At 43.2% G+C, this 23,496-nt stretch overlaps 1 protein-coding gene across 3 annotated transcripts in view; it reads right to left on the minus strand.

Moving 5' to 3' along the window:
- Window positions 1–23,496, minus strand: part of SMURF1 (SMAD specific E3 ubiquitin protein ligase 1) — a 121,810-nt gene that overhangs the window by 21,890 nt on the left and 76,424 nt on the right. For 2 of the 3 annotated variants that reach the window (XM_039460280.2, XM_039460279.2), the window contains exons 2-9: window positions 13,094–13,132; window positions 11,910–12,018; window positions 9,916–10,049; window positions 9,704–9,769; window positions 7,165–7,240; window positions 4,247–4,488; window positions 3,396–3,480; window positions 1,585–1,731 (exon numbers count right to left, since the gene is read on the minus strand). In XM_039460280.2, coding sequence (XP_039316214.1) covers window positions 1,585–1,731; window positions 3,396–3,480; window positions 4,247–4,488; window positions 7,165–7,240; window positions 9,704–9,769; window positions 9,916–10,049; window positions 11,910–12,018; window positions 13,094–13,132 — 898 coding nt within the window. Of the gene's footprint in view, window positions 1–1,584; window positions 1,732–2,941; window positions 3,020–3,395; window positions 3,481–4,246; window positions 4,489–7,164; window positions 7,241–9,703; window positions 9,770–9,915; window positions 10,050–11,909; window positions 12,019–13,093; window positions 13,133–23,496 lie in introns of all 3 variants that reach the window. The other variant, XM_074390435.1, reaches the window with a different exon arrangement.

A 23,496-nucleotide genomic window follows, 5' to 3' on the forward strand; every position in this document is an offset into this window, starting at 1 on the left:
AGAGAGCTTGCTGCACGTAACTTCAGGCAGAATTTGCTTCCCTAATGACATAACCATGTACCTTGCTAGCTGTGTCAAAGTTGCTGATGGCCACAGTAGCCCAAATATAGGTCTACAGTACAGTAAAGGAGGCACCCCAGGCCTGGCATGGTAGCCTATAATCCCACCACCTGGGAGGCCGAGGTGGAAGCATCACCTAAGTCAGGAGTTCAAGACCAGCCTGGCCAACATGGCAAAACTGTGTCTCTACTAAAAATCTAAGAAATCTGCCAGATGTGGTGGCGGGCACCTATAATCCCAGCTATTTGGGAAGCTGAGGCATGAGAATAGCTTGAACCTGAGAGGCAGAGGTTGCAGTGAGCCAAGATCACGCCACTATCCTCCAGCCTGGGTGACAGAGCCAGACTCCGTCTCCAAAAAAAAAAAAAGAGGTACCCCAATTCCAAGCAACCCCTTATCTCACAGGTGACTACTACAAATAAAAATGGAAACTGCCGTCATTTATTATCCATCTGTTACGCACACATGAGATGGACCAGTGCTCTGTCAGATGCACCCTGGCAGTTAGAATGAAATGGAGATGACGGGAAAAAATGTTAAAGGAGCTAACAGAGAGAGCTCAAATGAAATCTAATGATAGGCACAAGAGCAGACAGCTCGAGGGAAATCTAATGAGAACTCATTTTTACCACCAAGAGATTTCTACACCTTCTTATTGAGAGAAAAATTTCAGTAAAAGGACTAGGATTAGTATGGTGACAAAGTGGCATTTGTCCTGTTCAAGTTTTGCCACTGAGACACAGCTGTCAGTTACAAGAGCTATGTGGGGCTGGGCATGGTGGCTCACGCCTGTAATCCCAGCACTTTGGGAGGCCAAAGCAGGCAGATCACATGAGGTCAGGAATTCAAGACCAGCATGGCCAACATGGCAAAACCCCATCTCTACTAAAAATACAAAAATCATCTGGCCGTGGTGGTGGGCGTCTGTAATCTCAGCTACTCAGGAGGCTGAGGCAGGAGAATCATTTTGAACCTAGGAAGCGGGGGTTGCAGTGAGCCAAGATCGTGCCATTGCACTCCAGCCTGGGCAACAGAGCAGGATTCGGTCTCAAAAAAAAAAAAAAAAAAAAAAGAGCTATGTGGGATGTTTGGCTCTGAGAACACAACAGGACTGGAACACTAAATATGAGATCCAAGATAATTCCCAGTTTCAACTTACCCAGTTACCCACTGTGCGGGCACTAGGGGATATCGCATTTCTCTACTTCTCAACCTAAGGGCCACGGGTGTCTAAAGTGCTGCATCAGGAAGCTTCCTTCACGAAGCTGCCTAACACTGTCATCTCGGTCAATTTTATTTAGGCTGCACGTGAGAAAAGGGTAGCAGCAACATATGGCTTCAATGCTCTTCACAGCTAATTTAACAGTTTAAAATATGCAATTATCCACCAAATGTTTAACGTCATTTTGACCACGCTTATTATCCAACCAGCAAGGCAGTAGATAAATTCAGAAAAATATCAGTCCAAGAAAATATTCAATTCTCAATGAAAGAGGTCAGCAAAACAAAATTTTTAAGTCTTACTTCATGATGTGGTGTAACCTTGGGTCTGTAAACTGGGTTGTTCGGTTATTATGATCTACAAAATATATCCTCCCAGAAACTGTGCTTCTGACTTCCCAGCCTGGCGGCAGTGGTCCAAGTTCATCACAATTCACACTGTTAAGGTCTCTACCAAAAGGGAAGACATGGAGAGGTTGATCCAAGTAGTACAAAGGAATGAGATCAAAAGTCAGCCCCAGAAGCCACAGAGGTTCCTTATCAAGGTGTCTGTCCCAACTTTGCTGAGATGGACCTTCGTGGTGCTGCTTACACCAAACCGCTACTCAGTCCAAACCCTTCTGCTGCAAAGAGCAGCAACATCTGAGAGATTAAAAATGGAACTTTCAGGCCGGGTGCGGTGGCTCACACCAGTAATCCCAGCACTCTGGGATCACCTGAAGTCAAGAGTTCGAGACCAGCCTGGCCAACATGGTGAAACCCCATCTCTACTCATAAAACAAAAATTAGCCTGGTATTATGGCAGGCGCCTGTAATCCCAGCTACTTGGGAGGCTAAGGCAGGAGAATTACTTGAACCAGGGAGGCGGACATTGCAGTGAGCTGGGATCACACCATTACACTCCAGCCTGTGTGACAAGAGCAAAACTCCGTCTCCAAAAAAACAAAACAAACAAACAAAAAGGAACTTTCAGAGCTTATAACCATGATAAGGAACAGGGGCTCCCCAGCAAATATAATTTCTTTTACTAAAGAAGGCCCAAATAGTAGAGAGTATCTTAGTGCTGCTGAAAAGCTATCTGAATTCACAAGTGTAATTAAATGCTCAAGGCCAGAAAAGTTTCTTCATTGAAAAGCTCCCAGACAGCACCAAGATTTTCAGGGCTAAGGAAAATAAAGGAACATGCATCCAGAAACTCATGATTCTAAACAGTTGCACCAGGATAAGGCATTCTCTTGGTCAAATGGGGTTTTTGTTAAACAAGTATTTTCCATTCTAAGAATGATTAATTATTCTCTTGATTAATAATTTCAACACAATCTACAGTCAGATGGGAGTGCAGCTTTACTGACCAAGATGTGTTTCTAATTAACACAAAAGCCTGCCATTTCTAACAGTGGGTACTAAAGAGATACCTCATTCATTTGCAGGTAATATATTTCCATTCTCACTAGAGGTACCAAATCATAAATTGAACACAGAATTGGAAAATCAAAGACAGGAAGTTTATTCTCAGATGAAACATTATAAATAAAAAAGGAAATAAGCATTACTAAAAATCATATTCGGTAGTAATGCTATTCTAAAAGGAAAAAAAAAAAGCAAAGCAAAGAAAAAAAGAAACATAACTCTGTTATGGGGTTGGGGGGGTCTCTCTAACCTGGGTTCAGATGTATGGCCTTGTAGAAGGAATTCGTATAGAAAAGCTTCATCTCCCCCAGGAATGGTCCCCGAGGGACTGAGGCACGGGGACAGTAAAGTAGAAGAGAGAAAGGGTAACAGAGTCTTTATATTTCCTTGACTTATTATGGAAAAGGTTAAGCATATCAAAAATGAGAGAGACCATAATGAATCGCTGTGAGACCAACTTCAACAGTGATCATGGTCAACCTTGTTTCAAAGGTCAACAATGACTCATGGCCAACCTTGTTTCACATGTACCCCTGTCCACTCTCCCCCCACCCCAGCTTATCTGAAGCAAATCCCAGACATCAATGTCGTCTCATTCATCATATTTTTAGTTTAAAACAAGAGCAAACACACTGGAAGGGTATTGGCTTTTCAAGTCAACTGCTGGAAAGACAGCTTGGAGGGTGTGCCTTTCGGAAGCTTACCTTGGTATCCTGGGGTCATGCCACGTGCTAACTCCAGTCTGTGTGTGCAAAAAGTAAACCTGGCCCTGGACTGTTGTTCTTTGTTCTGCACGAGAAATTAGGGATCCAAATTAGACAAGTTCAATTCCAGGGAGGGTTTGCCACCAACCCGCTGTGCCCTCACTCTGGTATTGTCTAAATCTAGACAGCACTCCCTCTCTTATTCCGGTTCTTCTCTCTGAAGCGGCCAAATAATCCCTTCTTCTCACGTCTTACCCCATGTCCTCCTTCCCAGAGCACTACAGGGACCCTCATCTTGCCTACATGTTATCTTGGTTTGCTTTGGTTTTCACTTGCCTAAGATTTTCACATGATTTCAAAACGGGAATATTTGGAGCAACTGCTGAAAATTCATCATTAGCTAGATTTCGCACCATTTGCTTCCAGTTCTGTCTTTACACTCCCACAGTTATCAAATGGCATAGCCATGCGAGCATCAGCATTTATACACAAACAGGCTACTCAAAGGGTTAGGGGCCAGGCATGGTGGCTCACGCCTATAATCCCAGCACTTGCATGAATGAGGCAAGCAGATCACTTGAGCCCAGGAGTTAGAGACCAGCCTGGGCAACATGGTGAGACCCATTCTCTACAAAAAAAAAAAAAAATTAGCCAGGCATGATGGTGCCTGCTTGTAATCCCAGCTACTTGGGAGGATCGCTTGAGCTTGGGAGATCAGGGCTGCAGTGAGCCATGATCATGCTGCTGCACTCCAGCATGGGTGACAGAGCAGGACGTTGTCTTAAAAACAAAGACAACGTTGTTGGAAACAGGGCAGATGGCACTGGCCATAGCAGGGTACATTCTCTCACCGTAGCCTTCAGGCAGTTCCGGGGACTGGTGGCCGTGTGGTCGGTTCTGGGGCGTCTGCAGTGAACCTCGCACATCAGGGTTTCGAAGTCGCTGTGCCTGAAGTCTTTGATCTTGACTTGGGGACTCCACAAACCTGCAGTTCCCTGCTCCAGCGGCAGCACCGGTGCTATCTGTGTAAGGGGCTGGTTCCTCCATGAAGCAGCTGAGCGGCCTCCCAGGCCCCGAGTCTTCATACACCGTTCTGAAAGGGACGAGAGCAAGGAAGCATGGTGACACCATGGAGGAGTCTTAAGACCAGCGCCCTAACGCTAGTGTCCTAGGGACACCCTCACATATATTTCTTTAACAATTGTGAGTGTTCCAAGGGCCTAGTTTCGTAAAAATTCATCATGGGCCACTCAAACAGAAAGCCAGATACTTCCAAGAGGAACAGTGGCCAGAGTGTCACCAAGGCCAACTGTACAGTTTCACCATAGGGGAGACTGGAATGAATGGAAGAAACCAGCTTTACACTGTGAGGAATTTGTGAAATGAGATTTCATTTTTCTTGATTTAAAATCACATCCAGGCCAGTGCGGTGTCTCAAGCCTGTAATCCCAACATTTTGAGAGGCTGAGGCAGACAGATCACTTGAGGTCAGGAGTTCAAGACCAGCCTGGTCAAACTCCATCTTTACTAAAAATACAAAAATTCGCTGGGCATGGTGGCACATGCCTGTGGTCCCAGCTACTCGGGAGGCTGATGCACGAGAATTGCTTGAACCCAGGAGGCAGAGGTTGCAGTAAGTTGAGATTGTGCCACTGGACTCCAGCCTGGGCAACAGAGCAAAACTCCGTCTCAAAAACAAAATAAATCACATCTAAATACTCCATTTTCCTTGTTATTTTACTCTATAGTGGAACTCCTGGTTACATAAAATACCAAAATGACTTCAGGTAGTTTTTAAATTTCAATCTTCACCCCCTGAGCAATTTTGAAGACAATTTACCTTAATAGGCTACTGTCCCTTATAAGCAAATACTTTTATAAAATCTTAGACTGACAAATTTCAAATATGCACATAAAATTAAGAGACCAGCACAGCGAACCCGCCCCCCACGTATCCAGCCCCTCCCAGCTAACCATCATCCGATGCACACTTTTCCAATCCCTCCTTACCAACCCCACTTTATGACTTTATCCATAAATATTTCAGCCTCTATAAAGGTCTACATTATACCTCTAAAGACAAGGACTTTTTTCATGATCATGACTAAAAAATGTTCATCAATTTTTTAAAAAAAAAACAGGCCAGGTGTGGTGGCTCATGCCTGTAATCCCAGTACTGTGGGACGCCAAGGTGGGCGGATCATGATGTCAAGAGATCGAGACCATCCTGGCCAACGTGGTGAAACCTTGTCTCCATTAAAAATACAAACATCAGCTGGGTGTGGTGGCGTGTGCCTGCTGTAATCCCAGCTACTCAGGAGGCTGAGGCAGGAGAATCACTTGAGCCTGTGAGGCAGAAGTTGCAGTGAGCTGAGATCATGCCACTGCGCTCCAGCCTGGGTGACAAAGCAAAACCCTGTCTCAAAAAAAACGAAAAACCACCAATGTTCAGATTTCTCCAACTGTCTTGTAAATCAGGATTCAAAGTTCACACTTCGCATTTGTAGCTGTCTCAAGGTTCTTTTTTTTGAGACGGAGTTTCGCTCTTGTTACCCAGGCTGGATGGAGTGCAATGGCGCGATCTCGGCTCACTGCAACCTCCGCCTCCTGGGTTCAGGCAATTCTCCTGCCTCAGCCTCCTGAGTAGCTGGGATTACAGGCACGCGCCACCATGCCCAGCTAATTTTTTGTATTTTTAGCAGAAACGGGGTTTCACCGTGTTGACCAGGATGGTCTCGATCTCTTGACCTCGTGATCCACCCGCCTTGGCCTCCCAAAGTGCTGGGATTACAGGCTTGAGCCACCGCGCCCGGCCTCAAGGTTCTTTTAATATGAATTGATGCTAGGTTCTCCCCTCCTTTCTTTTTCTTGCAGTCTATTTGTTGAAGACACTGGGTGTTCTGGCCCATAGAGGGCCCCATTCTGGATGTTTGTTGATCGCATTCCCTTGGGGCCATGAGACACGTTCCCAGTCCCCTGTATTTCCAAGAGGTGCGTTCATGTTTCATCTCTTTCTTGTTGTCGTTAGTGATGATCAATGACTGTTGGCCTGGTCCGAAAATTCATGGGGGCTACACTGTGACAGTGACCAGTCAGAGTTCACCAGTTTGTTTTCTTTTTCAGCATGTTGAGTTTTTTTCCCTGTCATTGTGAACCCCGTCACTGTGAACCCAAGGATTTTTAATATGTTTGATATGTTCCAATTCATTGCAGTTACAATTCTTTTCTTTCCTTTGAGCCAGGATCTTGCTGTGTCACCCAGGGTGGAGTGCAATGGTGCGATAAGGGCTCACTGCAACTTCAAACTCCTGGACTCAAAAGCAGTCCTCCCACCTCAGCTTCCCTAGGAGCTGGGACTACAGGTGCATGCCACCATGCCTGGCTAATTTATCTTTTTATTTTTTGGTAGTGACAAAGGCTCGCTATGTTGCCCAGGCTGGTCTCAAACTCAAGACCAAAGTCTTGGCCCACCTTGGCCTCCTAAAGTGCTAGGATTCCAGGCAGTTATAATTCTTACTCATGCTCAGACTCGCCCATCTTTGGCCCACGGGAGCCACTTTAATTGGATTCTGGGTCTTTCAGGCACAACCCCAGTTGTTTTTACAGCTTCTTTTATAGACAAGTAAACTGTTCAGAGTTTTATCCCAACATCCTTTACACATCTCAAGCACTCCCCAGAGTGACTTAAGGAGGGAAGGACATTTTCACAGAGGCCGAGAGGTGAAGACAGCAGAGAACTCGGCCCACCTCTCGCTGTGGTTATACGCACCCCTCATTTTCTAGCAGGCCTCTGCAGTCCACCACCGAGCCGCCGGTGCCGATTCTGTCTCGTGTCTGTAAACTGACTAAAACAGAAAAGAACGACGTGTGTTAGAACCCAGCGGGGTTTACATACAGTGAGTCACGGCCCATTTAGAATTTATATACAATATCCAAAAAAAAGAGGTGTATTTTTTTGGATATTGTACATAAATTCTAAACACACATATTCCTCTGCTTTCACATATGAAGCATTTTACTCTGGTAGCTGCATGCTATCTGGAATATTTCTTGTAAATGCGACATAGAAAAGGGTCCTATGTTCCTCCTGGTCTACATAAAAATAACAATGCGATACTTAGTCCCTCTAAGTTATTTTTAAGAAGACTGATGATTGATTGATGAGATGGAATTTTGCTTGTTGCCCAGGCTGGAGTGCAGTGGCATGATCTCAGCTCACTGCAACCTCTGTTTCCCAGGCTCAAGCGATTCTCCTGCCTCAGCCTCTGGAATAGCTGGGATTACAGGCATGCATCACCACACCCAGCTAATTTTGTATTTTCAGCAGAGATGGAGTTTCTCCATGTTGGTCAGGGTGGTCTCAAACTCCTAACTTCAGGTGATCTGCCTGCCTTAGCCTCCCAAAATGCTGGGATTACAGGTGTGAGTCACCACGCCTGGCCAAGAAGATTTATTTTTTAAGAAGACTTATTTTGGGGTGGGCATGGGGGCTCATGCCTGTAATCCCAGCACTTTGAAAGGCTGAGACAGGTGGATCAGCTGAGCCTAGGAGTTTGAGATCAGCCTGGGCAACATGGCAAAACCCGTCTCTACTAAACATATGAAAATTAGCCAAGCAAGGTGGCATGCGCCTGTAGTCCTAGCTACTCGGGAGGCTGAGGCAAGAAAATCGCTTGAACCCAGGAGGCGGAGGTTGCAGTGAGCTAAAATTACACCACTGAACTGCAGCTGGGGTGACAGAGCAAGACTCTGTCTCCAGAGAAGTTTTTTAAATTAAAAAAAAAAATTAAAAGTAAGTTTTTTTGGAAGGGGATTAAGCCTCGCTGTGTTGCCCGCCCTTGGCCTCAGAGTAGCTAAGACTACAGGTACATACCACTGAGCCCAGTTTTTATTTCTTAAGAATATTCTGACTTAAGTTTAATAAAGACACAGAGAGGCTGGGCACGGTGGCTCACGCCTGTAATTCCAACACTGCGGGGCCAAGGAGGGTGGATCGCCTGAGGTCGGGAGTTCCAGACCAGCCTGGCCAACATGGCGAAACCCCATCTCTACTAAAAATACAAAACACTGGCAAGGTGTGGTGGCAGCCACCTGTAATCCCAACTACTCAGGAGGCTGAGGCAGGAGAATTGTTTGAACCCAGGAGGCGGAGGTTGCAGTGAGCTGAGATCGCACCACTGCACTCCAGACTGGGTGATAGAGCAAGAGTCTATTTCAAAAAGAAAAAAAGAAATTCCACATGGGAAAGCATTAGGTGAGAACTTTTACATTATGGCAGATTTCAGGGTGTATGCCTGTAGTATTCATTTATCTTGGATTTAGTCTACATAGGACAATACCTAAAAGATTTGGAGTTACCAGTTACCATCACTCCAGTGTGCTGCAGAGAGACTGTTTTCTTTGATTCCGTGTAGTGAGTGCTTACAAGTCAATATTTGAGTTACCCTAAAATACTGAAACAAATGGGTGGATAATAGGATGAGCTATTAAACAGCTAAATCACTTCCAACAGACTGCCTCTGGCCAACACTTTGTAACATTAGCATGTTTTAATTTTTCATTCTAAATAATGCAATCCCCTGACTGTACAAATCATATCACATGGAATTCTTCACAACTCTTTGCTCTTTACTCATATGATGGAGCTTCCAGAAGAAACTATTTCCCAACTCTCATATGTGTGGCCACCATTCTTATCTATCCTTGCATGATACAGTCACAAATGTACTGTCCATTACTGTAATGATTAAAATGACATTTAAAATTCTAACCCTAAATCTTTCTGTACCCAAGTCATTTTAACTCAACTTTAAAAGCCAGGAGAAGGGGGCCGGGTGCAGCGGCTCATGCCTATAATCCCAGCAGTTTGGGAGGCCGAGGCAGGTGGATCACTTGAGGTCAGGAGATAGAGACCAGCCTGGCCCACATGGTGAAACTCCATCTCTACTGAAAATACAAAAATGTGCTGTGAGTGGTGATGGGCGCCTGAGGTCCCAGGGACTCGGGAGGCTGAGGCAGGAGAATCACTTGAACCACAGAGGAGGAGGTCGCAGAGAGCCGAGATCTCACCACTGCACTCAATCTCAAACAAAAAAGAAAAAGAAAAAAGCCAGGAGAAGGGAATTAGATACAATTATAAAAACTAAATACTAAATAAGACAAAACTTCCTAGTGCTGAAGATGAAGAGAAAGCCCTGTATGTGGTCTCTCCTTTGAGGCCTGTCAAAGGCCTGTTGAGTTCTCGGCGATGAAGGGTTGAAAGAAACTTTTGGAAAAGCATCTCTTTACACAGACAAGAAAGTTCTTACCCACTATCTGGCCACGAACTGCATCCGTATCTGAGGGGTTTAGTTTGCATAGATCCAAACGCTGGTCTGTAAACAAACAATTTGAAACTTAACCCAAGGAACATGAACTAAGGAGGAAGGCAGGATCAGTATTCAGCGATCAAAACAAACAAATGATGCCTCCTAAGCTTTCTTCAGTTGCATTAAGAGGCGGGAAAGCGTTTGATTCTTACATCCGGTGTCTTTTAATCTGCTGATGGCGTTGGAGAGCAGCCGCACACAGCCCAGGAAGCCAGCTCCCTGTTTCTTGTGAATTTTCTTGTGGTTCCACACACTAATGGTTATTGAATCTGTTTTCCCAACATATCTGGAAAGAACGTAGAAAACTCATTTTTAATTGTATTTCTTTTTTTTCTTTCTTTCTTTTTTTGGGGGAGATGAAGTGCCGCTCAGTTGCCCCCAGTCTGGAGTGCAGTTGCACCATCTCAGCTCACTGCAACCTCTGCCTCCTAAGTTCAAATGATTCTCCTGCCTCAGCCTCCCAAGAAGCTGGGACTGCAGGTATATATCACCACACCCGACTAATTTTTGTATTTTTATTAGAGGTGGGGTTTCACCATGTTGGCCAGGCTGGTCTCGACCTCCTGATCTCAGGTGATCCGCCTGCCTCAGCCTCCCACAGTGCCAGGATTACAGGTGTGAGCCACCATGCCCAGCAAATTTGCTGTATTTTAATAGTTGCACAGGACAGTAACATGACTCATAAATTCTCACCAATTAGGTTTAATATAGAATACCGGTTTGCAGCAAGGGACTACTTACAAACCTATGGATGCATTCCAAGTACACAAGAAGACACTAAGACATTAAACCTCCAATTACTGTCACTGCAAGCCAATCATGGAGAGAGAGAGGAACTTTCAGGACAATAATTGACAGCCACTTACAGAGTCTCAGTGTCACTGAAACTGAATCCTAGAATGTAACTCTTAAAAACCCCACCCCAATACAGTATAATTTGTGTCAATTAAAAGACAATAAGCTTTCAGGATTACTTTGACGAAAATATCTTAGCAGGGACATGAAAACATGGGTGCGTATAAAATAGTGATCTTCACGGCCAGCAGCGGTGTCACACCTGTAATCCCAGCACTTTGGGAGGCTGAAGCAGGCAGGTCACCAGAGGTCAGGAGATGGCAATCAGCCTGGCCAACATGGTAAAACCCTGTCTCTACTAAAACTACAAAAATTCGCCAGGTGTGGTAGTGGGCACCTGTAATCCCAGCTACTCAGGAGGCTGAGGCACGAGATCACTTGAACCCAGGAGGAGGAGGTTGCAATGACCCGAGATTGCACCACTGCACTCCAGCCTGGGCAACAGAGTAAGACTCTGTTTCAAAAAAAAGATTAAATTAAAAATTATATAAAGTAGTGGCTTTCAAAGTGCAAGCCAGTTTTGGAATGAATACAAGAAATTGTCTGATGGCTTTGATAAAACCATATTTTCTGTTGCAGAAAATATGTGTACTAAAAAAAGGCAAAAATTTCCAAAGTCAACAGAAACATAGTCACAATAATGCATTTTAAGTAGAAACTACAAATAGATTTAGGGTTTTGCTGAAAAACAGTAGCATGTGGAATTCACAAACTATACAGCCTTTTTTCTTGCTAAAATGGCCAGGATACTGAAAAGCTTGAGAATCACAGGTACAAAACCAAGCCATAAAAATCTATGAAATTGCCAAATGCAGTCGGGCATGGTGGCTCAGCCTATAATCCCAACACTTTGGGAAACCAAGGTGGGCGGATCACTTGAGATCAGGAATTCAAGACCAGCCTGGCCAACATGGTGAAACCCTGTCTCTACTAAAAAAATACAAAAATTAGTTGGACGTGGTGGCTTATGTCTGTAATCCCAGCTACTTCGGAGGCTGAGGTAGGAGAATCGCTTGTATCCGGTAGGCAGCGGTTGTGGTGAGCCAAGATCGTGGCACTGCACTCCAGCCTGGGTGACAGAGTGAGACTTCATCTCAAAAAAAAAAGAAAAAAAGTGCTAAATGCAAGAACTTCCAAGTGCGTGAATTCTACAGTTAGGCAACGTATACGTTCATTTGGCCATCTGCTTTTGTTATTAATAAAGTCTTTTTTTTTTTTTAATGTCTCTCACAAAAGCTAGACACCTGCTTTCTTGCCACTCCCCATGTGGCTTCCAGAACATTCAACTCACAGATCATAGTGCTGGTTCCACTTTGGGTCCAATGTGTTTTTCACAGTGTCGGTTGAGTGGCACTGCCCAGACCCATCCACGACAATCTTTGCAAACGGGTCAGGGAGCCCTAGAGGAGAGAGGAGACCCACACCTAGATGAGACCTCAGATTCATACATGTGACACAGAACAGTCTTTCAGGCTAAAGGAAGTTTCAGGATCATCTCATTTGGTAAAGATTACCTGTGTGTATTTTCTTCTCTAATTTCAGGATAATTTCAATCAGCAAAATAAGTTATTTCTATTGAGCTTTCTAAGAGAGACAACCTAGTATGCCTCCATACTCAGATTTTTAGAGGACAGAAAAGAAAGTGACTAAAAAAAAATAGGCTGACATTCAAATTTCTATTAAGTGAGGCTAAGTGGAGGGAAGTGTCTGAAAGTAATTGTATTTAGACTTTCTAAAAATTATTAATGCCCTGAAATCTTGTTTACTGATCTTTACCTCTGTTATCTATGGAAGTAAGTTTGCACCAGGTCTTAATTTGCTAAGTCCCTAATGCTAGAGACTGAGCAGACAGGTGGCAAAGTATACAGGTGTCAGAGACAGAGCTGGACACCAGCCACCACTCAGGAGTTTCCTCACTACCTGGATAAAGCCCAAGTTTCTTCATCTTTAAAGCATGAATAATACCACTCAGGAACTGAAAGATGTTCTGTATGACGAATTAATTGCTGCAGGCACTTACCAGATACTAAGTGACTTTCTTAAGGAGTGATTCCTTCCCTTAGAAAAGGAGTCTCTATTTGGACAATTCCTTTAATTATAGGGTGTTGTAAATGTGATTTAATGTATAAAATGTGATTAACAATTTTATGCAAATTCAGCTGTTTCATAGAAAAAATCATTTGTATTAGAGCTGAGAATACATCATTCAGCAGAAAGCAATATTACAATGGGTGGAGAGGCAGAGAAAATAGGGTATGGCCAGAATGGGAAATGAAAGGTTTTTGGGTATGATTTATAAGCTCTGTGTCTTTCAGCTAAGGAACCCCCAGGTTGTAGTTAATTGGGAAATCAAGTTTGGCAAACCATGGATTTCTACTAAAACTTTTAAGAGAATACACCTTATCTTTTTAAAAATTTTAAAATTTCAGAAATACATGCATAACGTTACAAGAGAGAAAAAAAGTGTTTACTTACTGAAGAAGTCTTTCTTTGCAAGGTTCTTGGCACATAATACTAAAAACAAAGAAAAATTGCTCAGGTTAGCATTAAGACAAGATTTCCATAACACCTAATCTATGTTTACACCAGAACAAAAGACTATACAATTATCTTTGCCAAAGATTTGACTTTCAAATCTGGTATCAACATTAAACAAAAAAATGGACAACCATCTAAAAAGTGTTTTCTCCTCAAACTGAAGATCAACTATGTATAACAAATACAAAATGCTTTAAACTAAAAATCTTAAAACACATTCAGATGGATTTAGCAATATACTTCTTTTTTTTTTTTTTTTTTTTTTAAGAGACAGGATCTTGTTCTGTGGCGCAGGCTGGAGTGCAGTGGTATGATCATAGCTCACTGCAGCCTCAAACTCCTGGGTTCAAGTAATCCTCTTTCCTCAGCCTCCCAGCAGCTAGAATTACAGGCACATACCACCACACCTGGCTAATTTTTTTTTTTTTTTTTTTTTAGAGATAGGGTCTCACTATGTTGCCCAGGCTAGTCTTGAAATCCTGGCCTCAAGCGATCCTCCCTCCTTGTTCTCCCAGAGTGCTGGGTTTACAGGCATAAGCCACTGCACCCGGCCTACCAATATTCTTATACTGCATACGATCACATAAAAACCAATTCAAATAAAGACCCGAAGTATTTATCCTTATAGGTACTGCTAACAATAGAAGAAGCTATGCATTTTTTGTACTCCAATAAATAATACTATTTTGCAAATGTAAACTTTGATATGTTGGAAAACAGTAAGCAGGGGGAAGGTGGTAAAAAAAAAATATGGGGCCATCATCAGGGTGGTGTGAATGAAAAATGATAAAATGCATGTTAAGAACCTAGTTGCACAGACTGAGCGGAGTGGTTCACACCTGTAATCCCAGCACTTTGGGAGGCAGAGGTGGGCGGATCACTTGAGGTCAGGAGTTTGAGACCAGCCTGGCCAACAGGAAAAAAACCCTGTCTCTACTAAAATATAAAAATTAGCTGGGCGTGGTGGTGCATGCCTGTAATCTCAGCTACTCAGGAGGCTGAGGCAGGAGAATCATTTGAACTCAGGAGGCAGAGGTGGTAGTGAGCTGAGATGGGGCCATTGCACTCCAGCGTGGGTGACAGAGCAAGGTTCTGTCTCCAAAACAAAGAACTTAGGACAGTGTTGATGTACAGAAAGAATGCAATTTTCATTAATAAAGGCTCTTATTCCTTTATTAATGAGTAATGAGGTAGTACCAATTACTGTTAAGACAGTTTGTCACCAGACCTGCTTGCTACACAGTGAAAGTGACTGTCCAGGAGAAAACACTGTGTTACTTTCCTCTTCTGCACTGCTTCACAAATTCTGCTCAATTTTAAGAATATTATGTTTTTTTAAGAACTCGTATTTTCCAAAAATGTATTCACATAATAGATATTGTTCTGCCAAGTTTCACTTCATTTTTATATAACGGCTTTAACAAGACATAGACATATATATATATATATATATATATATATATATATATATATATATATTTACTTTTTTTTTTTTTTTTTTTTTTTTTTGAGATAGAGTTTCACTTTTGTTGCCCAGGCTGGAGTGCAATGGCACGATCTCGGCTCACTGCAACCTCCACTTCCCGGATTCAAGCAATTCTCCTGCCTCAGCCTTCGGAGTGGCTGAGATTACAGGTGCCCGCCACCATGCCTGGCTAATTTTTTTTTTTTTTTTTTTGTATTTTTAGTAGAGACAGGGTTACACCACGTTGGCCAGGCTGGTGTTGAACTCCTGGCCTCAGGTGATCCACCCACATCAGCCTCCCAAAGTGCTGGGATTATAGGCGTGAGCCACCAAGCCCAGCCAAGTTAGTTAGTTAGTTATTGAGACAGGGTCTCACTCCATCACCCCAGGCTGGAGTGCAGTGGCACAATTGTAGCTCACTGTAGCCTCAAACCCTTGAGTTCTAGAGATCCTCCAGCCCCAGCCTCTCAAGTCACTGGGACTACAGGCACACACTACCACACCTAGCTAATTTCTTTTTTTTTTTTTTTTTTTTTAAAGAGACTAGCTCTGTGTTGCTCAGACTGGTCCCTAGCTCCTGGCCTCAAGCAGTCCTCCCGCCTCCGCCTCCCAGAGTGCTGGGATTACAGGCATGAGCCACCATGCCCAACCAAGATATAATTTATACACCACACAATTTGCCCATTTGAATTGTGTAACACAATGGTTTTTAGAATACTCATGGTTGGACAACTATCATTACAATCAATTTTAGAACATTTTTGTCATCCCAAAAAGACATGTCATCCCCAGGCCAGGTGCAGTGGCTTATGCCTGTAATCCCAGCACTTTGGGAGGCCAAGGAGGGAGGATTACTTGACATCACAAAATGGTGTCAGATTTTGTCAAATGCTTTTTCTACATGTGTTGAGATGCTCCTTTGGTGTTTGACCTTTGTCTACTGATATGGTGCATGACATTAATTGATTTTCAGATGTTAAACCAACCCCGCATTATGAGATTAACACCACTTGGCCATGGTACACGATCCTTTTGATATATTGCTATACTCAGTTTGCTAGTATTTTGTTGAGGAAATTTACATCTGTATTCCAAAGGGATACTGGTTTGTATTTTCTTTTTCTTCATAGGATATCCAGTTTTGGTATCAGATACTGGCCTCATAGAATGAGCGGGAAACACTCCCTCCTCATCATCATCTTTTTGTGTTGGTTTGTTTTGTTTTCAAAGAATTTGTGAAGAATTGGTATTAATTTTTCTTTAATGTTTGGTAGAGTTCACCAGTGACAGCATCTAGGCCTGGGCTTTTCATTTTCTTTGTGAGAACTGTATTAAATTACTAATGCAATCTCTTTACTTTCTATAGATCTATTCAGATTTTTCCATTTCTTGTTCAATCAGCCCTGGACAGTTTGCGAATTTCTAGAAGTTTGTTGACCTCGTTAGGTCTATTCAGACTTTTCCATTTCTTCTTCAGCCTTGGTAGTTTGTGTCTTTGTCGACATTTGTTGATTTCACCTAAGTTATTAAATTGTTGGCATACAGTTGTCCATAGTATTCCTTGATAATCAATATCCTTGATCTTATTTCCAGAGTTAATCCTTCTTCTTCAGAGTAATGTAATCTCTATGTCCTTCCTTTCCACCTCAGTCTTTTTAGTGGATAGATCACTATTAATTACACCTCCTGCTGATGCTCCATTTCTTGTTACTCTAATTACAAAAGTAATAGATACTTGAAAATGTGGAAATATGTAAAATAAAAAATCCACAGCCCAAAAACTCATCATTACTGTTTGTTCAGCATTGGCCTGGCCAGTCTCATGTGCTTCTTTTTCCCATTAACATTTAGAATCATTTTGAGCAAGTTTTTAAAAAATGACTTCATAAGGGTAAGGGAATTTTTTTTTACCTGCTTACAATACTGAGTATTCTCATTCTTGAATATAGCACATTGATCCCTTTGTTAAGTTTTTCGATGCCCTCAAGCGAGTAGTTTTTGGGTTTTTTTGTTTGTTTTTTTTTTCTGAGACAGGGTCTCTGTCGCCCAGGCTGGAGTGCAGTGGTGTGATCACAGCTCACTGCAGCCTCAAACTTCCCAGGCTCAGGTGAGCCTCCCACCTCAGCCTCTTGAGGAGCTGGGACCACACATATACACCAGCACACTTGGATAATTTTTTTTTAATTTTTTATAGAGACGGAGTCTCAGTATTTTGCCCAGGCTGGTCTGAACTCCTGGGTTAAAGCGATCCACCAGCCTCAACCTCCCGAAGTGCTGGGATTACAGGTGTGAGCTACCGCACCCGGCCGAGATTTTAAAGTATTTCGTAAAAGTCTTGCACATTTCTATTTGGATGGAATCATACCTTTTGTTGCATTTTCTCATTGTTATTTGGATATAGCGGAGCTATTAGTTTTCTCACATTAATTTGAAATCACCACCTATTTGAGCTCTCTTCATGTGGCCCTGTAACATTCTGTTTGCTTCAATTTTCCTTTTCTTTCCCAAAGCTTGGAATACCTCAACAACTCTCCTAGAAAACTAGTGTCCAAAACTAAAGTTCTTCCAGTCTGACTAGAAACCTGTCCTCTCCCAGGATGGGTCAGTTCAGAGACCTTAGCAGCCCCCATGGGAGGCACAAGTGAGATTACATGTCCTTTGCCTCTCGATCTCAAATATATCACATTCTTAGCATCTCCACCTTTGTCCAAGCTCCCAACATAAGCTATGATGAAGTGATCATTTTAAGACTTACATCTCATGTCTGTCCTCCTTTTTTTTTGAGATGGTGTCTCACTCTGTCACCCAGGCTGGAATGCAGTGGCTCAGTCTTGGCTCACTGCACCTCCACCTGCCAGGTTCAAGTAATTCTCCTGCCTCAGCCTCCCGAGTAGCTGGGACTACAGGCGTGCATCACCATGCCTGGCTAATTTTTGTGTTTTTAGTAGAGACGGGGTTTCACCATGCTGGCCAGGCTAGTCTGGAACTCTTCATCTCATGATCCACCTGCCTTAGCCTCCCAATGTGCTGGGATTACAGGCGTGAGCCACCACACCCAACCTGTCTGTCTTCCTTTTAAAATTCTCCAGTGGCTTCCCCTTGCGAAACTCTAGCCTTGTAAGACTCCAATCCCTCCCTACTTCCCTATGTAGTCTCAAATATTAGCCACCAATTCTGGGCCCTGGATTTTGGAGGTGCTGGTGCTAGATTGCTTCTGAATAGAAAAATCCTGGTCACATAACTCACAAATATTATTCTTTGCGCATACTCACAATGTTTGAGTTTAAGATTCATTCCAGTGGAATTTGGTTACATCATAAAGTGAGGAAAGGTCTCAGCAGCGTTAACACAAAGAAAATTTTGCTTTGTCCGGATGTAGTGGCTCATGACTGTAATCCTAGCACTTTGAGAGACTGAGGCAGGCAGGATTGCTTGAGCCCAGGAGTTCAAGACCAGCCTGGGCAACATGGCAAGATCCCATCTCAACAAAAATACAAAAATTAGCCAGGCCTGTAGTTCCAGCTACTTGGGAGGCTGAGATGGGAGGCTCACCTGAGCCTGGGGAGGTCAAGACTGTAGTGAGCTATGACCACACCACTGCATTCCAGCCTGGGTGACAGAGTGAGACTCTGTCTCAAAAAAAAAAAAAAAAAAAGAAAGAAAGAAAGAGAAAAGAAAAGAGAGAGAGAGAGAAAGGAAGAAAGGAAAGAAAGAAAGAAAAAATTCAGTTCTCTATAAGGATCATGTAGGGTCATTCTTAATGTGGCTAAGTTAATGCTACTTATTTCTCCTACAAAAATAGCTTTGTGATCCGGACATGGAATTCTTTGTCCATTCCAGAGATATATGAATAAAAGGTAATTTATTCAACAGCATAAAATCCCATCCTATTTATTATTTTTTAAAAATACATTTATGTACCAATGTACGAGTGAGGTTTCAAGGATATAGCAATTAACAAAAGACACATTTCTAGAAAACTGAGCTTACATTTCAGTGTGGACCAACGCATGGTTTCTATGGTTCCAACCCAAAGCAGCCCTCTACCTTAGCCAAATCATGCCTCTTACATCCCATAATTTCCTAATCACATCCTATAGTTTTCCTAATGTTAGGGATATGGTCAAAGCAAATTACATAATGTTCATGAAGCATTTGAATACATGGAAAGGAACTCTTTTGCTAACAAGAGGTACATTCAGTTAGTAACACGAGCTTCTTTTACCTGCCAAAAGACAGGGTTACAAAAATATGACTTGAGGCCGGGCATAGTGGCTCATGCCTGTAATCCCGGAACTTTGGGAGGCTGAGGCAGGTGGATAACTTGAGGCCAGGAGTTCCAGACCAGCCTGGCCAACATGGTGAAACCTGTATCTGCTAAAAATACAAAAAAATGAGCCAGGTATGATGGCATGCAACTGTAATCCCAGCTACTCGGGAGACTGAGGTAGGAAAATTGCTTGAACCAAAGAGGTGGAGCTTGCAGTGAGCCAAGATTGCACCACTGCACTCTAACCTAGGTGACAGAGTGAGACTACCTAAAAAACAAACAAACAGACAAAAACCGGGTACAGTGGCTCATGCCTGTAATCCCAGCAGTTTGGGAGGCCGAGGCAGGTGGATCACAAAGTCAGGAGTTCAAGATTAGCTTGACCAAGATGGTGAAACCCCGTCTCTACTAAAAACATGCAAAAAGTTAGCCAAGCGTGGTGGTGGGCGCCTTTAATCCCAGCTACTTGGGAGGCTGAAGAGGAGAACTGCTTAAATCCAGGAGGTGGAGGTTGCAGTGAGCCAAGATTGGGCCACTGCAATCCAGCCTGGGTGACAGAGCGAAACTCCACCTCAAAAAATAAAAATACTACTTGTGGTTTCACCCACTCTGACAAAAAACTACAGCAAAAATTTAGTACTTTATTCAATCTTGAGAAAGTTTCTAATTTGTGTCAATATTTCTACTATTTTTCTAGCCCGTGGCTAGAAATTTTCACTGCTATGTTTTTATTCCTCTCTTCCTCTTATATTTCTGTGTCTCCAAGTCCTATCACTGTTTTCTTGTGAATGTCTCTCTGGAATTTGTCTGTTCCTTTTTTTTTTTTTTTTTTTTTTTTTTTGAGACGGAGTCTCACTCTGTCGCCCTGGCTGGAGTGCGATGGTGCGATCTCAGCTCAACTGCAACCTCCGCTCCCAGGTTCAGGTGATTCTCCTGCCTCGGCCTCCCAAGTAGGTGGGATAAGAGGTGAATGCCATCAAGCCCAGCTAATTTTTGTATTTTTAGTAGAGACGAAGTTTTACCATGTTGGCCAGGCTGGTCTCAAATTCCTGAACTCACGATTCGCCCACCTTGGCCTCCCAAAGTGCTAAGGTTATAGGCGTCAGCCACTGCGCCTGGCCTGTCTTCAATTTTTATACCCACTCTCTTATTCTTGGCATGACTTATACACAACTATGCCCTCCCTGATGGAAGCCTCCCTAGTCCACAAGACATTTAGCCACTACATCAATCGCTTTTGTCTCTGTAGAGGCAGGGTCTCGCTCTTTGCCCAGTCTAGAGTGCTGGAGCACAATCATGGCTGACTGCAGTGTCAAACTCCTGGGCTCAAGTGATCCTCCCACCTCAGCCTCCTGAGTAGCTGGGACTACAGGCGTGCACCACTATGCTCAGCTAATTTTCCTATTTTTAAAAAATTTCAGGAGAAACAAAGTCTCACTATGTTGCCCAAGCTGCTCTCAAACACCTGGCCTCCAGTGATCCTCCCGCCTCAGCTGAGATTATAGGCCTGAGCCACCGTGTCCAGCTCAGATCAATCTTTTTTTTTTTTTTTTTTTTGAGACGGCGTTTCGCTCTTGTTACCCAGGCTGGAGTGCAATGGCGCGATCTCGGCTCACCGCAACCTCCGCCTCCTGGGTTCAGGCAATTCTCCTGCCTCAGCCTCCCTAGTAGCTGGGACTACAGGCACACGCCACCATGCCCAGCTAATTTTTGTATTTTTAGTAGAGACGGGGTTTCACCATGTTGACCAGGATGGTCTCGATCTCTTGACCTTGTGATCCACCCGCCTCGGCCTCCCAAAGTGCAGGGATTACAGGCGTGAGCCACCGCTCCCGGCCAGATCAATCTTTTGAATGGCATTTTCACAGACAACAAAAAAGTCCTCTAATGACTCTGTATTATATTTTACTGTGAATCTAAGTTTCTCCCTGAGTTTTACAATTTCTCATTCCCTAGCAACACATTTATTTCCCACTATTCCTCAAGGTATAGCTTAGATTACCCACTTTTACCCACCCCAACTACCTTCAAGAATTTATTCTTGCTACTTAAGCCTCAGACAATCCCTTTCTCTTTGCCGGGGCCTAAATTCAGGGTCCAGGCCAGGCATTCTGTCAGTGAAGCCTCACTCACACCAGTGTTTCCCAACGTCGTCTGTGATGACATTTTCACTAGTGCCAAAACCAAAAAAATAAGGACAAGGTAAGTGGAGTTTTCATAAAACTCAACTAATTTTAAGTGGCTGTTCTTTGTTCTCGTGTTACGTCTTTCCTGCTTTTTCCATGTTAAAATGCCCTTTCCTTAATGAGAGGTAACAAAAAATAGTGCTAGAGCAGTGACTTGGTAAAATAAAAATTGGCCAATATTATACTGATGGCCACGTGTACATAAATGTGATTGCTCTGGGAATTACAATCCTAATCATCAATGATCAGCTCCCTCTTTTTAATCCTATTTACTTTAAGAATCATATAGTTTATATTCAATTGCTTCCCATACAGGTGGCTGTTCCCAGCTAAGTTAAGTGTCTCTGAGGGAGGAACCCCATCTCCCATCCATTCATCCATCGATTCATTCATTCATTCATTCATTTTCTGAGATAGGGTCTCGCTCTGTACTCAGACTAGAATGCAGTGGCACGAACACAGCTCACTGCAGTCTGTTGAACTCCTGGGCTCCAGTGATTCTCCAACCACAGCCTCCTGAGTACCTGGGAAAACAGGCAGGCACCACCACACCGAATTGTTTAATTTCTTGTAGGGACAAGGTCTTACTAGGTTGCCCAGGCTGGTCTCAAACTGAGCTGAAGTGATCCTCCCGCCTCAGCCTCCCAACATGCTGTGCCACTTTCAAGGCCACTGGACCAGAGCCACTGATCCGTCAATTTTGATACAAATGTAGGGTATCTTCAAATTTGCATTGAAGGAAAAAAAAATCATATTTCATTTATATCAACAGACTCGAATGCCAAAAATGTTAGGCTCATACAGAACTGAACTCCATTCCATTGTCTGCTACTGACACAAACACTTTTTTCCAATGTTGCTCAATGCATTTATGCATACACAACACACATACGTGTTACCACTATTCGGACACCATTAAATGATCGAATGACTTCCTCCTGTGGAAAAACTGTCTTAAGTTAACAAAACACATTTGAGCACCCACCAGCCATGCCTTTTGGCTTTGAAGGTAGGAATTGATCTCCAATAAACTGACAATCCTGAGGTAAGTTTTCAAAACACCTGTTTGCTTAAAATAAGGACATTATCATTCATCTTCTACAATTGCACTAAATTTAAAATAAATGACAAAATCATGTGAACTATTTGCTATCAGAAGTGTGACAGAATTCAGATCATACCTCAAACCTGGCAGGTGAGGCAGGGCTGTTGTAGCAGAAACAACTGTCTCTATTATGAGGCACAACTGAGCCCCAAGGACGAGGGGCTGATGTGCCACCTGCTTTGCCAGCACCAAACACTAATACTATCTGTGTGATCCTTTCCAGTCCAGAAAGCTCTTTGTTTGTTTTTGGTTTTTGTTTTTGGAGACGGAGTCTCGCTCTGTCACCACGCTGGAGTGCAGTGGCATAATCTCGGCTCACTGCAACCTCCGCCTCCCAGGTTCGAGCAATCCTCCTGCCTGAGCCTCCCGAGTAGCTGGGACTACAGGCATGTGCCACCACGCCCAGCTAATTTTTTGTATTTTTAGTAGAGGCAGTTTCACCATGTTGGCCAGGATAGTCTCGATCTCCTGACCTCATGATCTGCCCGCCTCCAAAGTGCTGAGATGACAAACAGGGGCCACCATGCCCAGCCCAAAAAGCTCTTCTATGTATATTATTCTCTTCTTATTCTCATAGGATGAGGAACATGGACACACAGGGCAGATGGGCTTTTTCCCAATTCATGGGTGAAGGAATCTCTACTCCACCCCCATCCCACTCTATATTAGTGCGACATTATCATAGCTCTTTGCAGAACCTGAAATTAAACCTTTTCTTCATTTGCATTAATGCCTAGCTCCACTGAAGCAAGCACTGCATCTTTTATTATGAGCCACTGTATCCCCAGAGGCTGAAACGGTGCCTGGCACACACAGCTGACTTTCAACATATTTGCTAGATGGCATTAAGCAATGACCTTATTTTTAACTGTGTAACTAGCCCATGAGAAGACAGAAGCTGTCTTCTCAACTGTTACATTCCTAGCATGGAGCACAGGGCCTGGCAGAAATTAGTACTTGATCAATGTTTGCTGAAATAAATGAATAACTGCCTGCTTGAATGAATGTATGAAAACAACTGCTCTGCAAGAGCCACAGTGGGATGTGTCTGACTCCTCTGCCATGTTCCACAAGGAGTCGAGCGCCTGGAAACTTTGCACACTACTGCCTGGCAGATCTATATATATATATATATATATATATATATATATATATATATATATATATATTCTGCAGGTTCAAAGCAGAAGTATTATTATAATGTGGGAGAAATAAAGCAATAAAGTACATGTCAAAACACAAGTACTAAAGTCCAGAGGGCATTTGGACCTTTTTATCTGAACAAAGCTCTCATTAAGGAACCATCATTTTTAC

This window comes from Saimiri boliviensis, chromosome 20, assembly GCF_048565385.1.
Source record: "Saimiri boliviensis isolate mSaiBol1 chromosome 20, mSaiBol1.pri, whole genome shotgun sequence".
Taxonomy (NCBI): Eukaryota; Metazoa; Chordata; class Mammalia; order Primates; family Cebidae; genus Saimiri; species Saimiri boliviensis.